The sequence below is a fragment of the Pelecanus crispus genome, chromosome 9 (genome assembly GCF_030463565.1).
Source record: "Pelecanus crispus isolate bPelCri1 chromosome 9, bPelCri1.pri, whole genome shotgun sequence".
Classification (NCBI taxonomy): Eukaryota; Metazoa; Chordata; class Aves; order Pelecaniformes; family Pelecanidae; genus Pelecanus; species Pelecanus crispus.
Genome location: NC_134651.1, coordinates 31,753,159 through 31,769,248, shown reverse-complemented (window position 1 = coordinate 31,769,248; position 16,090 = coordinate 31,753,159). Strand labels below are relative to the sequence as shown.

The 16,090-nt window shown below is 44.3% G+C and overlaps 1 protein-coding gene across 1 annotated transcript in view; it reads left to right on the top strand.

The window, feature by feature from the left end:
- The window catches only part of RABL6 (RAB, member RAS oncogene family like 6), a 62,132-nt gene that overhangs the window by 27,927 nt on the left and 18,115 nt on the right, over positions 1-16,090 (top strand). Inside the window, exons 8-9 of the mRNA XM_075716648.1 lie at positions 5,974-6,077; positions 15,400-15,758. Of these exons, the coding sequence (XP_075572763.1) occupies positions 5,974-6,077; positions 15,400-15,758 (463 nt within the window). The remainder of the gene's footprint in view (positions 1-5,973; positions 6,078-15,399; positions 15,759-16,090) is intronic.

The following is a 16,090-nucleotide window of genomic DNA, read 5'->3' as shown; positions in this document are numbered from 1 at the left end:
ATGTATAAAAACCCAGTGAAACAAGTTGAACAATAAATTTTTGAGGAGGAAGTTATAGAAATCTGAGATAGAAACCCAACTTGCTGCTCAGTGGAGAAGATTGAAGTCTACCAGCATGGTTAAATGGTTGGTTGAATGTCTGGTTTTATAACCTTGGCTCCTATGGTAAAGTGATGTCTTGTGGAAACCATGCAGAATAATTAGTTCCCAGGTTACTTTTGTCAGGTTTGTAGATCTCTCCTTTTTTTCTCAAATAGATGTTGATAACAGACAAAGACATTAGCACAGCCTTCCTGCCAGATTTGTTTCTGAAAGCTGCTCATAATGATACTGTTAATAATCAGTATCTGCGATGATTTTCCTAGCCATAGTTATAAGCAGGAAATACCAAAGCATTTGTAGTATCAGGTTTGCTTGGAAGCAGCTTTAGGATGTGAGTCTTAGGAAACCTTTCATTTAAATGTGCTGTGTGTAAGTAAACAGGATCTATGAATTTGCGACTGAAAGCAATTAGGACACTTAGAAAAGGTAATTGGCCCCAAAGCCAGAGAACTTCTTGGACAAATCTTGGTCTTCAGGGAAATAGAAAAGATAAATCATTATAACCTTTAGCTGTTTGGAGAGTCCAGTGACGGTTGTTTAGGAGAGGTGAGGATGATGGGGTGACCAGCCCACATTTAATCTCCTGTTTAGTGGGGTCGGGGTAGCACTGGGGGTAGTCCAAAAGATGCAGGTGCCACATAATTAGACTCCCAAATTGTGTGTTTTTCATGTAATGTAATTAAATAATTCAACAATGCAGGAAAAAACTTAAAAAGACTTCTCATTACAGTTTAGTTCCCAAAATGTGCAAGGGGAGATTTGGGTGGGCACATGTAAACCATGCTTGTAATTATGTTTGCTCTGTTCTTTGTCCCTCGACACAGAAGGTGGCAGTTGAGGAAGTTGTCCTCTGCCTGTCATTCAAAGAGACAGTGATCGGGCCATAGCTGCCTGACTTTTCCTTTAAAACAGCAATGGCAAAACTAATTCCTGCAGTTCTGTGCTCATACAGGGATTGCAGATGGGTGCTTTTCTGTGCATCCTGAAAAAAATCACAGCATAGGATTGTTGTGGTTTAGCCCCAGCCAGCAACTAAGCACCACACAGCTGCTCACTCACTCCCCCTGCCCCGGTGGGACTGGGGAGAGAATCAGAGGAGTAAGAGTAAGAAAACTGGGTTGAGATAAGAACAGTTTAATAATTGAAATAAAGTAAAACAGTAATGATAATAACAATATAATAATAATATACAAAGCAAGTGAGGCACAATGTAATTGCTCACCACCCGCCGACCGATACCCAGACAGTTCCCGAGCAGCGATTGCTCCCCCCCAGCCAACTCCCCCCAGTTTATATACTGAGCATGACGTCATATGGTATGGAGTAGCCCTTTGGTCAGTTTGGATCAACTATTCTGGCTGTGCCCCCTCCCAGTTTCTTGTGTACCTGGCAGAGCATGGGAAGCTGAAAAGTCCTTGAGTAGCATAAGCAGTACTTAGCAACAACTAAAACATCAGCGTGTTATCAACATTGTTCTCCTACTAAATCCAAAACACAGCACTATGCCTGCTTCTAGGAAGAAAATTAACTCTATCCCAGCCGAAACCAGGACAGGATCCAATGTGGAGATGGCTTGTTTCATTTCCCTCTGGTGTGCAGGAGATCCCTGGCCTTGCCATTCTCTGCCAAGGCAGGTGACGCTGCAAATTTGGAGGCTTTTGGTTTCTTCCCCCAGGCTTTGGGGCTTTACTTAATGTCAAACTTCAGCCAAGATGTGCTGCACTTAGTTTTCCCAGTGCTGCTTGGCATTTGCACCACAGATTTATTAGAAGAGCTTTGTGCTGCTCCTCAGTAGCTGCTGCTGGGTGGCTCTGGGCATTTTGCTGCTCCTGAAGGCTCCCTGGGAGTCTTGCCTTTGAGTGTATGGGGAGCCAGGCCCCACTGGACCTGATGAACCAGCAGTGCAGCATGATGTTAAAATTTATAGGAAAATCACAGCTAGACTTAATTCCTGAAGGTTCTGCTTATACCTTCAGAGAGACTTGCCAGTAACAGGCTCCAGAAAGGAGTCATTTCCCTGGTACTTTGGTGCAAAGCAGGGTTAACAGAGAGGAATACTACCAGGTATTAAAAGCACGTATTGTTTAATCGGTCTCAGTCGACCTCTGAGGTTTCTCTGTGTTCCTCAGCCTAGCCTCCCGGAGCTCTCAAGGGGAAGAGTTGCTCAGCCATATGCAAGATTCGATGCTGTCCTTTAGCAAAGTTGGTGTTCAGTGCATTGGTTTTAAGTTGCACGTTTCTGTGTTCAGTTTACATTCATGCATCTTTCATGAAGAAAGCAATGGCTGAAATTCATACCCCTGGTATAGAGCAGATTCCCTCTAGCAGCCTGGGCTCTTCAATTATTTATCAGTTCCTTTCCAGGGGAAGGATTGTCAAACTTGAGAATGCAGTTTAGCTGTAGGTATTGCTAGTGGCCCACATAATGTGCAAATACAATCAGGTCAGCTGGGCCTTCGGATGCTGTGCTAGAAGGAAACAAAATTCTGCAGACAGCTGAAATTACCTTTTCCCAGGAAGCACTTGAAAGTGGCGTTCAGCCAAAGCATTGGTCTGTAGCACATGATTTATTCCCTTCTTTTGGGTCATTGCTAAAAATAATATGTTTCTTTAATATTTTAATACCAGCATGGTAAAATAGAATTTATTTCTTAAGTATTTGGAAGTCCATTATTAGTGGTGAATTTTTACAAAATTAAATGCACCTCTCTCTTAATTAAATCTAAGTTCTTAATTTACTGTATTCTGTGAAAATTGAAATAAATACAACTCTGGTATATGCCTTACTGCCAAAGTCTGAGGAAAGGCAAACCTCTTGTTTAATAAAAGCCATTATCTAAGTGCCTAAGGTAAGCATTGGAGAGCAGTGTGCCTTCTGCCTCTGTTTATTCAGCTAATTTGCTCGGCATTTATTTCACTCATCTTAGGAAACAGGACTGTCGTGGTTTAGCCCCAGCCAGCAACTAAGCACCACGCAGCCGCTCGCTCACTCCCCCTACCCTGATGGGATGGGGGAGAGAATCAGAGGAGTAAGAGTGAGAAACACTCCTGGGTTGAGATAAGAACAGTTTAATAATTGAAATAAAGTAAAATAGTAATGCTAATAGTAACAGTATAATAATGATAATAATAATAATGATACACGAAGCAAGTGATGCACAATGCAATTGCTCACCACCCGCCGACCGATACCCAGACAGTTCCCGAGCAGCGATCGCTGCTCCCTGGCCACCCCCCCCCCAGTTTATATACTGAGCATTACGTCATATGGTATGGAATAGCCCTTTGGTCAGTTTGGATCAACTATTCTGGCTGTGCCCCCTCCCAGTTTCTTGTGCGCCTGGCAGAGCATGGGAAGCTGAAAAAGTCCTTGAGTAGCATAAGCAGTACTTAGCAACAACTAAAAACATCAGCATGTTATCAACATTCTTCTCCTACTAAATCCAAAACACAGCACTATGCCTGCTTCTAGGAAGAAAATTAACTCTATCCCAGCCGAAACCAGGACAAGGACAAAGAAGGAGAAAACTTGCTTTTTTGTCTCATTTTTGCTTACAGTGTATGAATAACATAAAAGGATTAAATCTATTACTTCTAAAATCTTTGATTTCTTGAATTCTAAAATTTAGAATTACTTCTAAAATCTTGATTAATACTTCTTCTGTTTAGTGTAACAAGTTTAAATATGTATAGCATGTTTTGCTGAAACTTTCTTGTCTGTATACCACAATAAAGGGAATTTGAGTTAACTAATTACTTCATAATTCTTTGTATACATGTTAATTGAAGTCAAGTTTCCATCTGCATAGAGCTTATGAATATGATGAGTAAAACTTACCTAGCAAAGGAAATATGGATCACTCCAAGTTCTTAACACAATGACAAAGGTAAGAATGAAGACTCTAAATGCCTTGGAAGCAGTAAATTAGCTTAAATGATCATAGAAGCTCTTAAATTTCAAGAAAGGCTGTATCTTTGATTAAATTAGCATTTTTAATTTTTATCAACCACTATGAATCACCTGGTCTTATAATAGAAAATAAAAATTACTTAAGCCTTGCTTGCTGATTTAAGTCATGGTAAAATTTGATATAAATCAGCCTGCACCATGCAGGGGTCAAGCTGTGCCCTGACTACTCACCTGGGCAGAGTAGTGTGATGTGTTTTATATAAGGCAGATGAGTTACTTGCTCTTTAAATTTGTACACTTTCTTGATAGCTCCAAAGTTGTCATGTCTGTGAAACTATATTGTCAATAGTATATGAACATAGCGACTGAATGCCATTGCTTTATAGAAATGTATGTTTTCCTATAGGGATTTTATTCTGTAAATTACATAGTAGATTTCCTTCTGTGCTTTTTACTCGAGTGGGATCTTTCTGCAGTAAACATATGTGTTGTCAAACATGGAATTAAAAATTCACCATGGTTATTGATGCTAAACTTCAAAAATATTTGTCATATTAGAAAGCTTAAATGTCCGTTGAGGATAAGGCAGTTATAAAAGCAAAAACCTTTGCAGTTTGGAGGATACCTGGGATTTTTCTTCTGTCCCCTCCTGTCTGGGCAGTGGTGCAGCTTGGCAGCCCATGGCACCAGTGGACCCCGCTTTAACAGGCACTGTGCAGTGCTGCGAGTCATCGGACGTGTCTCAGCACAAGCTGTCCCTGCGTCCTGTGCCATCTAGTACGCAGGCAGTGGGAGAGGGAGGATTGATGCTTTCAGGCACTGAACATCGTGACTTTTGACTCCAGAATTCAGTGTGTAAACTGACTTGTGTGCCCCTTGCTCAGAGTCTCCCCAGGAGGCAAGCGGGGTGCCGGTGGTGGGAGCCTGGCCATTGCTGTCCAGCTGTGTGACAGCCAGCTGTGTCTGAGCAGGGGGGCAGGGGCTCTGGTGCAGGGATTTGTACCGTGGAGTGGGGTGGTGGCCACAGACAGCTCTAGTCTTGGCCAGGGGATCCTGAATCATGTTTCTGCAGAAACAGATGCTGTGTTAGCTCTGTGGCTTGGGACTGTCACAGAACTAGTTCTGCTGGGCAGACAGGTGAGGAGGCTGATGCTGGATCCACTGTGAGTGAGCCTTTGGAGCTGGCCATGCCCACACAGTCTCAGCGTAATGTGTGTGGTTATTGATCTCTTGTTGCCAGCCGGCTATCGGGAGGAGAGTCCCATGACCATTTACAATTGATTTTGAGCCTTTAAAGCCAGTACTTCCCCTCAGCTGAGGGTTTTGCTTGGATTCTGCTGGAAAAGTGGAAAGGGAGGGACTTCATTAAACTACCTTGTGTTATATTAATGAAGCCAACTCACTTTACTGCATACTTGAAATGGACTGTCCCCTATCTATGGGGTAGCAACTGAAGGCAGAGGGGCAATGACTTCTAAAATTTCACTGAGTTGACAGGTGCTCATTCATCTACCCTGACAATAAAAGGAAAATTATTGTGAGGTTTTGCATGAGATGAGTCCTACTTACAGTGAGACTTCATTAGCGCAGGGAACAAAAAAAAGATCAGAATGAATGAGTTGCACAACTGTTCTCCACAGGAGTTGATACTATTCTCCAAATGCAACTGGCGATTCTGTGTCTGAAAATCACAAATTGTTGATTTATGGTTGAGTATAGCTCACAGAACAAATTACTTTCTTACACACAGACTTTCTGGATTAATGTACTTTTGCTACTGCTTCAGCTTCCCTTTGTGCTTCTGTATTTAAACTGGACACTGTGAGAGGGACCAAAGCCCCTGTTTAATTAATTGCTGTGGGTAGAGTGGTGATGCAAGATCTTCCTGCACCCTGTGAGCACGCAGAGATCCTTTACAGTGACCCTTCCTGCTCAGACCCAGCTTGTTTTCCTTTCTTCAGAGGGAGACGTTGCTACGGCAGCTGGAGACGAATCAGCTGGATATTGATGCAACTTTGGAGGAGCTGTCAGTGCAGCAAGAGACAGAAGATCAAAACTACGAACTGTATGTCATTGAGCCATCTTTTCTAACTGTTTTGTTGCTAGGTGTCACATAAATGTTGGGCAGCCCCAGCTATGGCATATGGCCGGCCTGAAGGATCCAGTGAGTGACATTTAGGGTTTCTTTGGATCCTGTAAAATGTCACTTTTAAGTGGCACCACCTGAAATAAAGCGTGCACTTGGGTGCATCTCTATGAAAGGGTCTGGTTCCTACAGGCATGTGATCTACAGGAGGGCAGTGGAGGTGGAGCTGAGCAGCACACCTGGAGGCAGCACATGCTGAAGGGATTGTAGATAAGTATGTTGCAGCCTCTGATGCTGAAAGGGGATATTTTCTATCTCTCTACTGCTCAGAACACAAGTTGATTCGTCGTCTTCTGGCTATTGCATTCCTGTGTATTGTGTGTCTTATGATAGGCAGAAAGTAATAGCAAGAACATTGTTCTTTTGTTCCCTTTGAATACTTCTAGACTCATCAGTGCATTTCTGGTTTGAAATAGTGGCTAGTTCCTGCTGCCTTGTGTTTGTTCAGTGCCCTGTCTGTTTGTTTGCTGCTTGAAATGAGCTTTTGCCAGATTTAACCCTGCAAAGCCGGTACATCTGTAGCACAGTGAACAGGAATCTCTTCAGATTTGTATGTTGTTGACAAATGTGTTCTGTGAATTCCCATTGCAAGGTCTTTATTGCAGTAATGTGCAAGCCAGAAAAGTCAACCCCAGAATGAATCAGAAAAATATTCTTTACAGGCAGCTTTATTTGGAAGTTGGAATCAATGATTATGAAATATTCGTGCACAGCCATTTTGACAAGCATTTTTCACACTAAGTTTCAAGTTCTATGACCTTGGTCAGTGTGTTTTCCTTTGAGAGCATTGAAATAGCCCATATACACACAAAGCAGTACTGTTTCCAGAGTGTTCACCTCATTCCTTTCCTTAGGGACTGGTTAGTCTCCTCGTGCCTTCAACAATTCTCTTGATGTCCGTACTCAAAGGACTGGGCTGTGTGGGCTGTGCTGTCAGATTGTTTTCCAGTATTTTTGTTTATACTGCATCAGTAAGGGGAAGATACTTAAAAGAATCAACAGTTGGCAAAGCTGTTCCAAACTTACACCAGAATATCTTGCTGCTTAGTCACCTCTCACTCTTACACCAGCTTTAGCATTTGCTGGACCCTCACTTGTGCCAATTCAGCTCACAAATCCAGCAGAAAACTATCTTCTGCTATATCTGCTTCTGGGTTAATCTGAGTTGGGCTGGTTCTGAGAAGCATCTGCTTAACACCAGAACTTAAAGGAAGAAGCAGCAGTACGGTGCTGGCAGAAGTGGGATGGCAGGACCTCCTGGTTCCAGCAGTGGATATTAGACTGGATCATCCTATATAATACTGGTGTGCTTCTACTGCCAGAGAGTACTCTTTCTGTGTACATGCTCCTGCACAAATACTGTGATTACTGAAGAGTATCATTTGCAATGTGGTAGCATCCAGAATCCTAGGGACAGACTGGTCACATTGCTCTAGGCACTGCATGCTAACAAGTCAAAAGGTATGTTCTTGCCTTTTGCAAGCTCAGAGGAGCTTTTGGTGCAGTCAGTGGCAGCTAGCATCACCTCAATAGAAGCCCGAGTCATCTGCAGAAGTTCCAAAGCCAGATAAACCTCTGACCCATGTGTCAGTGCCCTGTTGTTTTCCAAACCAGCTCATGAGGACAGGAAGAACAGGAGATGGGGTGTGTGCACCTGGAGATGCGCACCACTTGGCCGGGCAGAGTAGCTGCCCTTCTGTGTTCCAGGACAGTGTGCTGTAGCAAAGTACTGCTGCTCAGCTGCTGGGGAGGGCTTGCACTGCAGGTGGCTAATTGCACTATTGGGCTGCATAATTGCCTTAACATGGCATAAGAAACACCTTAGCCGTGGTACCTGACAGAAGAGGAGATGCTAAAATGTTAAAAGCCAGACTTTTTCCTAGGGTGCTGGTTTAGTAAATAAACTGACATTTGTATGCAGCTGGCCAACTTCTGCTTTCACTTCAGCTACTGCACATTTATGTCTGTGTACTGAGACCAATGTCCTTTCCCTTCAGAAAATAACACTTCTTTATAGAAAGGTCTTTAAAATATCCCTGGATGCTTTCTGCCTTGAGAGGCTCATCCCAAAAGAAAAGCACCAGGCCATATCATGTCTGAGTACTTTGATCACACTGACTAAAATAGAGTGCTATTGTAGGATTTTTGAGGTTTTTCTCTGCACTCCAGGTAGAAACAAAGAGTCTGTTTGTTTCAGCAGCACCTCTCTGAAACAGATGAGCTGCTGAGGGGTTACTTCAACCCCAGAGCTGAAAAGTATACTCTATCTACGTTCATTTTTTTTTTCCCCTGCAGGAGCTCTTCAGGCTCAAGTCCTTTAGCCAAAGTCCCAATTTAAAGAAATAACCACACTCATATGGCAGGGAACTCAGGTTTGGGTAAAGTTCTGATTCTTAGTAAACAGCCTGCACTGGTCAACAGAGTATTTGTGGACACAACAATGGTACATGGTGGAAATTAAGCTTGTAGTTGTGAGGCAGGTCTGCAGTGCTCGTTATTAGGGCTTGGGAAGGTCCTTGCATCCTTGCGTGTCAGATGCCCATCATTTTAGGATTATCGCGTTTAATATGCTACTGCGGTAGATATCAAAATGAGCACCTGGTGCATTGTCCTCTGGCACTCGCCTTGGTACATACAGCATGTGCGCTGGTGCAGTGTGACTTGTTGACCTTTGGCAGATGTGAAGCCCTTGTGTTGGTTGCTTCGATTTAGACAGTGCTTGGAGTTCTGCTGTTGGTCAGCACAAATTGCGCAGCAAGGGTAGGTCTCCACAGGCACTTGAGGCTGCAGGCCGTGGCGTGGTGATTCCTGCACTCCTGCCATAAAATCAGGCCATGGGGCAAGGCAAGGTGACAGCGCTAGGACATCTCGGTTATTTTATTCACCCCCCTGCACATCTAGTAGCTGCTCTGTCACAATGACCAATGCTAAATTTAGATCAGAGAACAGAAAGAGAACAAAAATTCTTCCTTCTGCTGTGGCTGGGTACCCGAGGACAAAACGCCGTTGCTCCAAAATGTGGATCCCAGAGAAAACACGAGGTGGCACACAACGCTGCCTCATCCGCCTTATGTAAGCCATCCCTTGGCAGCCACTGTCTGGGCTTTGCCTGTGTAAGACATGTTTAGATGCTTCCAGCTCTTTCCCTGCACTTAAGTCTCCTCTCTGCCTGCCACACCTCTTGCTCTGGTACATTCCCTGTGGTTTTGCAGATTTTATGTTTTCAATGCTGCTGAAAACACATTTCAGCCCTTTTAGAGTTCCTGAATTCTTATTAAACAAACAGCAATGACTTTTTTTACTCTGTTCTGAATTTGTACTTAATTTGCTCAATTTTTGCATCTTTAATTGTACCCAGCTTATCTTCTGACACAAGGAAAACTTTTTATGTTCAGCGTGCCTGTTCCCTCACTGAATGGCACACATGGAGAAATAATTGTGGAAGCTCTTCCTACGTATTCATTTTTTTCAGGAATAAGCTGCTGGTGGAAACATTTGCAAAAGTTAATAAGAAGCAGATTTAATGTATGGTTTTCACGAGCTTATATGCTTGGCTGTATTTTTTCTTGTGTTACTCTTTTTTTAATATAAAAAGACAAATTTTAATGTCAAGGGTTAAGTAATCAACTCTTTTAGAATTAACTTTTTTTTTCCCTAGGGATTGATACAAGTTAGTGAAAAGGAATACTTGAGTTATGCTTTATGAGATATCCCATCTTCTTTCACACTCAGTTTTGAGAAGCTTCAGGAAGTCATCACCTATAAACCACTGTGTGATTGTTTGATTTGTAAGCACTTGTAGTACAACTTCTTCACAGGAATTGTTTGTAAGAAATGAATTTTCAGATCATTTACTCTTGTGTTTAAGTGCTCTTAAACAAACTGTTAGTCAGACTTTGTAAAAATACATTTAAAACAGTTGAACTTCAGATTATCTGAGATACTGTATCATCCAAGCTACAACTTCTGCAGAGGCAGGACCTGTCCCAGGTTTGCCACGTGAGAGAAATCCTTCTGGGTCCTTCCTGAGCAGTGTCTTACGGCTGTTATCTGCATTGTCAGGGGACCCTGGATAGCCAGGTGCTACTGTCCAGGAAGGGAAGATGATGGACCAGTGACTGCAGAAAGGCATTTGCGCTGTCCTGATGAGGACTCTTCTTTTGGGAGACACACTCCCTGCATTAGACAGCTTTATTCACCACAAAGTCATTGATTGGGTTTTTGGGTTTTATTTGCTTGTTTGTTTTCTCTGTATTGAGCACAGCTTGTAATTTTGCAAGACCATGGTGCTGAATAACACCAGCACTGTCTGGCAGGAGGACCTGATGCTCAAGCTGTTCTCCCATATCTTCAGCTATATTGAAGTACAGGTCCAGAATCACACCGACTAAAGGCTGAATTACCAGTTAGGAAAGTAAAACCACTTTTGCTTTCTCTTCCCCTTGCCCCACCTTTATTGTTTCTGCTTGCTGTGAATCATTGTTGCCATGAGACAGATCAGGAGCCTGCATGTACTAGATGGGACTTTAGGTCATGTTTTTTGTGTGGGGCTGCATTAAGAATTAATTGCAGCTAACTCTATCATCACTGATCTTGCTAGAGAGATGGAGAACATGGAACGTGTCCTGTATGTTGTGGAGGGGGCGTTATCCTGCTGCATCCATTTTGTGTCAAGTGGAAAACCTGAGGAGCTCTTGGGGAGGGGCTGTCTCTCCAAGGTCTTGGCAGCAGGATTCAACCCTGGTTGGCAATTGATTTCACATTCAAGGACCTGGGCTTAGTGGGGAGTCACATTCAGTACCTTTAACGAGCCCAAAACAAACGTGGAAATCTAACCCTCAATAACCCCAGTTAAATTGATGTCACACAGCCTATTAATCTTAATTTTCACAATTAATAAAATAACCCCAAACATTTCTTGCCACCTGAAATACATTTGAAAAATTGATCACAGCACGTTAGAACCAGGAGCCAAAAAGCTTCAGGCTGCTCCCATCTTCAGTAGTAAATGAACGTAAGTGCTGAGTTTTAGGAACTGTGAGGCTAATAAGTCCTCTTGTGCTTTTTTTTGTTTGCTCTGGGAGCAGAGCAACAGTAACCTCAGGCCCTGATGAATTTTTGTTCTTGCAGAGCATGTTCATCTTTAAAATTGCATAAAAGTCCCCTCTTGTGAGCAGGTCCAGCTGACTGAATTATTCAGGGGTTTTGAGGATGTGGACTTGTTACTGGGCCTGAAATGGAAGGAGTGAAAGGCAAACAAGGAGCCTGCATGGGTGAGGCCAGATGACCCATCTGGACTTGTGTGGCACATTTGCTGTCTATATCCCAACAGCACAAGTGTACTAAGGTCACACCATGAGTTCATCTTGTGCTTTAATAGGACCTGGTCTGCTACACCTAGTGTAGATGTGAAGCTGCTTGTTTCACAGTAAGATTTGGAGTGACTCCTTTTGCAAAGGACCGACAAAAAAGATAGAACAAGGAATGCAGTGGCCAGATTGTACAGAATATGAGAAAAAACAGACACATTGCAGGTTTGGCCTGGTGTGTTCCCAAAACAGCCATGCTTGTGCCTCTGAAGAGTGTGTGTAAAGCCAGAGAAAGCATTCATGCATTATGTAGTATTTTCGAAGTGTGGAGGATGCTTAGACACCTCCACCCTGGAAATTACTGAGAGCTTGCTGGCAGCGTTTTCATGTATGCTGTTTTTCCACCCACCTCTTTCACGGAAGAAGATATGAATATGAAAGCTCAGCAGAGCTGGTTTATGCAGCCCATGTAAAAATGGTATCAGACCATCCTTATTTCCCCAGTGTCATGGCACACAGCACAGAACTTGGCCCGTGTGTCTGGTTGGAGATGAGGAAGGTGACATGAAGTGCATGTGCCACAGCTCTCCTTGGTGCTGTGCTGCAGTAAGGGCTTGTGTCATGCTGTCCCCAGATAACCATTGTGTCTTTCTACTAAAAATAACTTGCTGTCTCTTGTTCTTATGCCCTTCACATAATGTAGGTGAGCAAGGCATAGGAGCACAGATGCAGAAGAAACCTGCATGTGTGTTACTCTCCAGACTAGCTGAGCTGGAGGGAAGGGTGACGCTCTTTATACTTCAGTTATTTAGCATTTTTTCCCTCTAGCTCTTAAAATTCATGTGTTTCTGCAGGAGAAACAGGTGGTAGTCACAGCCCTCCCTCCCTCTAGAGCTGGCTACTTGCCCAGAACAAAGCAGGTTGTTTCCAAAATGGGCAGCTTTGGTAGTACAAAGTACAGTAAATCTTCAGATATCCTGATATTGTAAAGACTGTCCTGCGCTTTGTTGGGTCCAGCTTTAAGTACTCTTTGAGCTTCATATTCTGTATGCTAAAATGACTAGATACATATTTTGTATATACTTCATACAGGATCCTTGTTCCTTAGTCTTCAGTGTACAATTGTCTTATCCTACCTGAGTCACCTAGATGCCTCAATGGTGGCACCCAGCATCCTGATCAGACACTCAGAGGTTGTTCGGTTCTGTTTTCATGTAACATTGGTGATTTAGATGCTCTCGTAGGCAGTCAGAGAGCTCAGCTCAGCCAGGAGAGCGAGCAGCGCTGGCATCAGCATCTTGGATGCTGGATGCGGCAGTGACCAAGCTTGCAGGCCTTCCAGCCAGGATCAGTGTTGCTATAGACTGGAACAGGGGTGTATGTAGATTAGCTGGGATTAATCTCTCTTCACAGTTGGGAGACAGGAGTCTAACCCTGAGTAGGGCTTGAGCAGAGGATGAATGAGTACCATAAAGCGGAGCTATTCAGCCGTCCTGCCTTCAGCTTGCCAGGAGCCCTGAATCAAAGCTTGGAGGGGAGGGATGTCAGAATTTAGCACTCAGTGTTTCTGGCTTGGAAATGCAGAGCCACATGTCCTGTGCAGGCAAGTCTTGTGGATGACTTTTCAGGCCATAGCAATTCACATGGCTTTGTGGATTCAGAGCATTCACTTTGTTAGACAAGGGCTGAATTGCAGGTACCCTTTGTTTATCTTTCCCTCACCACAAATGCCTTGTGTAGTCTGCCTTGAGGGATGCTGAATGGTGACCCCCTCCTCAAGAAAGTAATGATGTGCCATTGCTCAGTCCTGCAGTGCAGTGACAGAGATGCATTGAAAATAGTGTTATATTCTTGCGGTGTGTGTGATGCATTGTGCACCTTCCAAACAAACCTGATGCAGTCTCCACAGAGCTCAGTGCAAGAGTTAAGCTCCTTTATGTTTTTTCTTTGATGCATGACAAATCATGCATCATTTCCAGTGGAATGTGTTGTCGCACAGCTCGCCCCAGCTACTAGTCCCCTGGGAGAGAGGATGCTGGAATGGATGCTCTGTCACATGCTCTGATCTCAGCTCTGCTGGGAGCCGGTCTGCTGGGTGGAATAAGCACATAAGCCTCGCCCCAGATCCTGGTGGAAGCATCAGTGATGCTACCACAGTGTGGCACTAACTTAGGTTCCTTGACAGCTGTCTCAGGGGACAGGCAGTAGACAGCCATGTGACAGCCAGGCTCCTTTTCTGCTCCTCCCAGGCAGTATTGCGTTTGCAGCCTTTAGTCTGGTCTTCTGAAACAACTGAGGCGAGTCTTTCCTAGCTGTTCTTGTTTGGTGAACTTGGAACAAGAATGCTTGTTTCCTAGCCCTTGAGCAGATGACTATTTCCTTTGTACTGTTGAATTTCTTCCCATTTCTTGTTATTCAGCATCATACAGTTCTTTCTGTATGTTGTCCTTTCCTCCTCTCTGTTGATGCTGCCTCCCAACTTGCAACCTCATGAGCATTTCTGTGGTGTCTGTACCACTTCATTGAAATGCTGAACTATATCTTAAGGCTAATCCTTAAGGAACTCAAGGATTTCTCTCCTAGCTAATACTGCTTTTTAGTGCTACCTTTTATCCTCACTTTATCCAGTTCCTTAGTTAGGAAGGACTCCTGGTTTTCCAATTCACGTAACTGCTTCCTGGGGATGTTGTTCTCTAGGGCTCCAGACACTGCTGGTCACAAAGTATATTAGTGTGTTCCTTGAAAGTATATCAGGTTGCTCCTTCAAATAGGAAATTATATCCCCAGGGGGTTTAGAGTCTTTTAGCCCCTTGCTGTTTGCTATCTGCTTAGCAGTCATTCTAGTGAAGGTGTCTGGCTGGCTCAAGTCCCTGAAGGACAAGGTCATGCTCTGTAGGGGAGAGTAGTCTCTGTTTGACATACTCATTGCCTGGAGCACAATCAAGTCTGTCTGTCTTGCAGAAGCAATTGAACCCAGAGCCTCTGTGCACGAGTTCATTAAGAGGTGAGACTGTGATATGTGCTAGATTTTATACCAGATACTTCACTTTGAGCATCGTCTTTATATCTCTCAGATATGCGGCAGGTAGCAGATCTTACTTTGAGACCATTTCATAGTAAAAGCCTGGCTTTCTGTTAGTGTTTCTTTGCTTACAGCTAGTGAAAAGACTGCTAACCAAATGGGCTGCTGAAGTAGGCTGCAGCAGGATCAGGCTTGGTTTCCTTTTTGAAAAGGATAGAGTATTTCACCCTCTCTAGCAGCACAGGCTTTATTGCTCTTCTAGTCAGGAATCCAGCCAGGACCACAACTTGCTTCAGAGCTTCTGCTGCTTGGCTTCACTGCCTCCCACACAGAGGGGGAGTGTGTGCAGTGGGAGAGACTGCCTGTATATCTGCACATTGCAAGAAGGATAACTGCAGTCAGTCCTCTGTGAGCCCTCTCGATAGCTCTATCCTTTAGACGTTCAAGGATTCTCCTCTCAAATCCATTCTTGGCTGAAAGAAGAGGTTTTTATAGCATGTGAGTTTTCTTGAACGTTCTGATCTCTTCTGCTGAATCTAAAAATGTGCCATTCCTGTAGCACTTACTCTCTTAGAGACATCTGTCCAAGAACTGACTTAAGGTTGTGTTTCAAGCCCTGGCATGCTGTTATAGTCTGTCTACCCAGGGAGTTCCCAGCAGCATTGTAAATGTAGGTTTCATCCTGTAGTGCAAGGCAGGTTGGGATTCCCCACACCTCGATGCAGATGGGGTGAGTTTAGCTCACGTGCATGAACCAGATTTATTGTGGCCCAGGGAGTCGCAGCATCACCAAAAGCAGACCTGTACTCTCCCAGCTCAGCACATAGCCAAAGCAGCCCAGCATCGTGCTTGGTGCTCTGTTGAGCATGTTTTCTCCATGCCTTATATTTGCAATTTGTCTTCCCTGCAGTTTCCTTGAAATGATGGAAGCCCGAAGTCGAGGGCACACGTCGCCACTAACAACTAATGGACAAAGCCCTTCCTCTGGCTCACAGTCACCCATAGTACCTCCAAGCTCCACATCGACAGGCAGCTCCAGCCCTGGCACCCCGCAGCCACCACAGCCACTTTCCACAAGCTCCACCATCTCTCCTGAACCCCCCCCATCTTTTTCACCAGTGCCTGCACCCGAGGCCCAGCAGCTGCATGCACCTCTGCCAGCTACAGCCTCCCCAGCACCTCTGGCTGCAGTCCCACCACCGAAGCGCAGCATTATTTCACGCCTGTTTGGGACGTCTCCTGCATCAGACCCCTCTCCTCCCCAGCCAGGTAAGTGCTGGAGTGCAGTTTCTAGGCAGGGTGTCACCTGTGGGAGTTTCTCTGTTTTCCTGTTCATTTTTTCTCTGCAAGAGGCTGAGCAGGCAGGCGCCTGAAGACCAAAGGCCCAAGTTTGTGCAGCATGTGTCCAAGGAGAGCTGTGCTGTCACTCTGTTTTTCTCATGATTGGCATTTTGGTTTGTCTCTGTGATGGTCTTGGATGGGGACTGTGTCCAGCCACCTGGGTGGTGATTGTAGCATGCTTCAGGAGGAAGGTACTGAACATGCAGGGAATGCTAAAAAAATAACTGTCAACTTCTTACCAGGAGCACATAGGCCTCTTG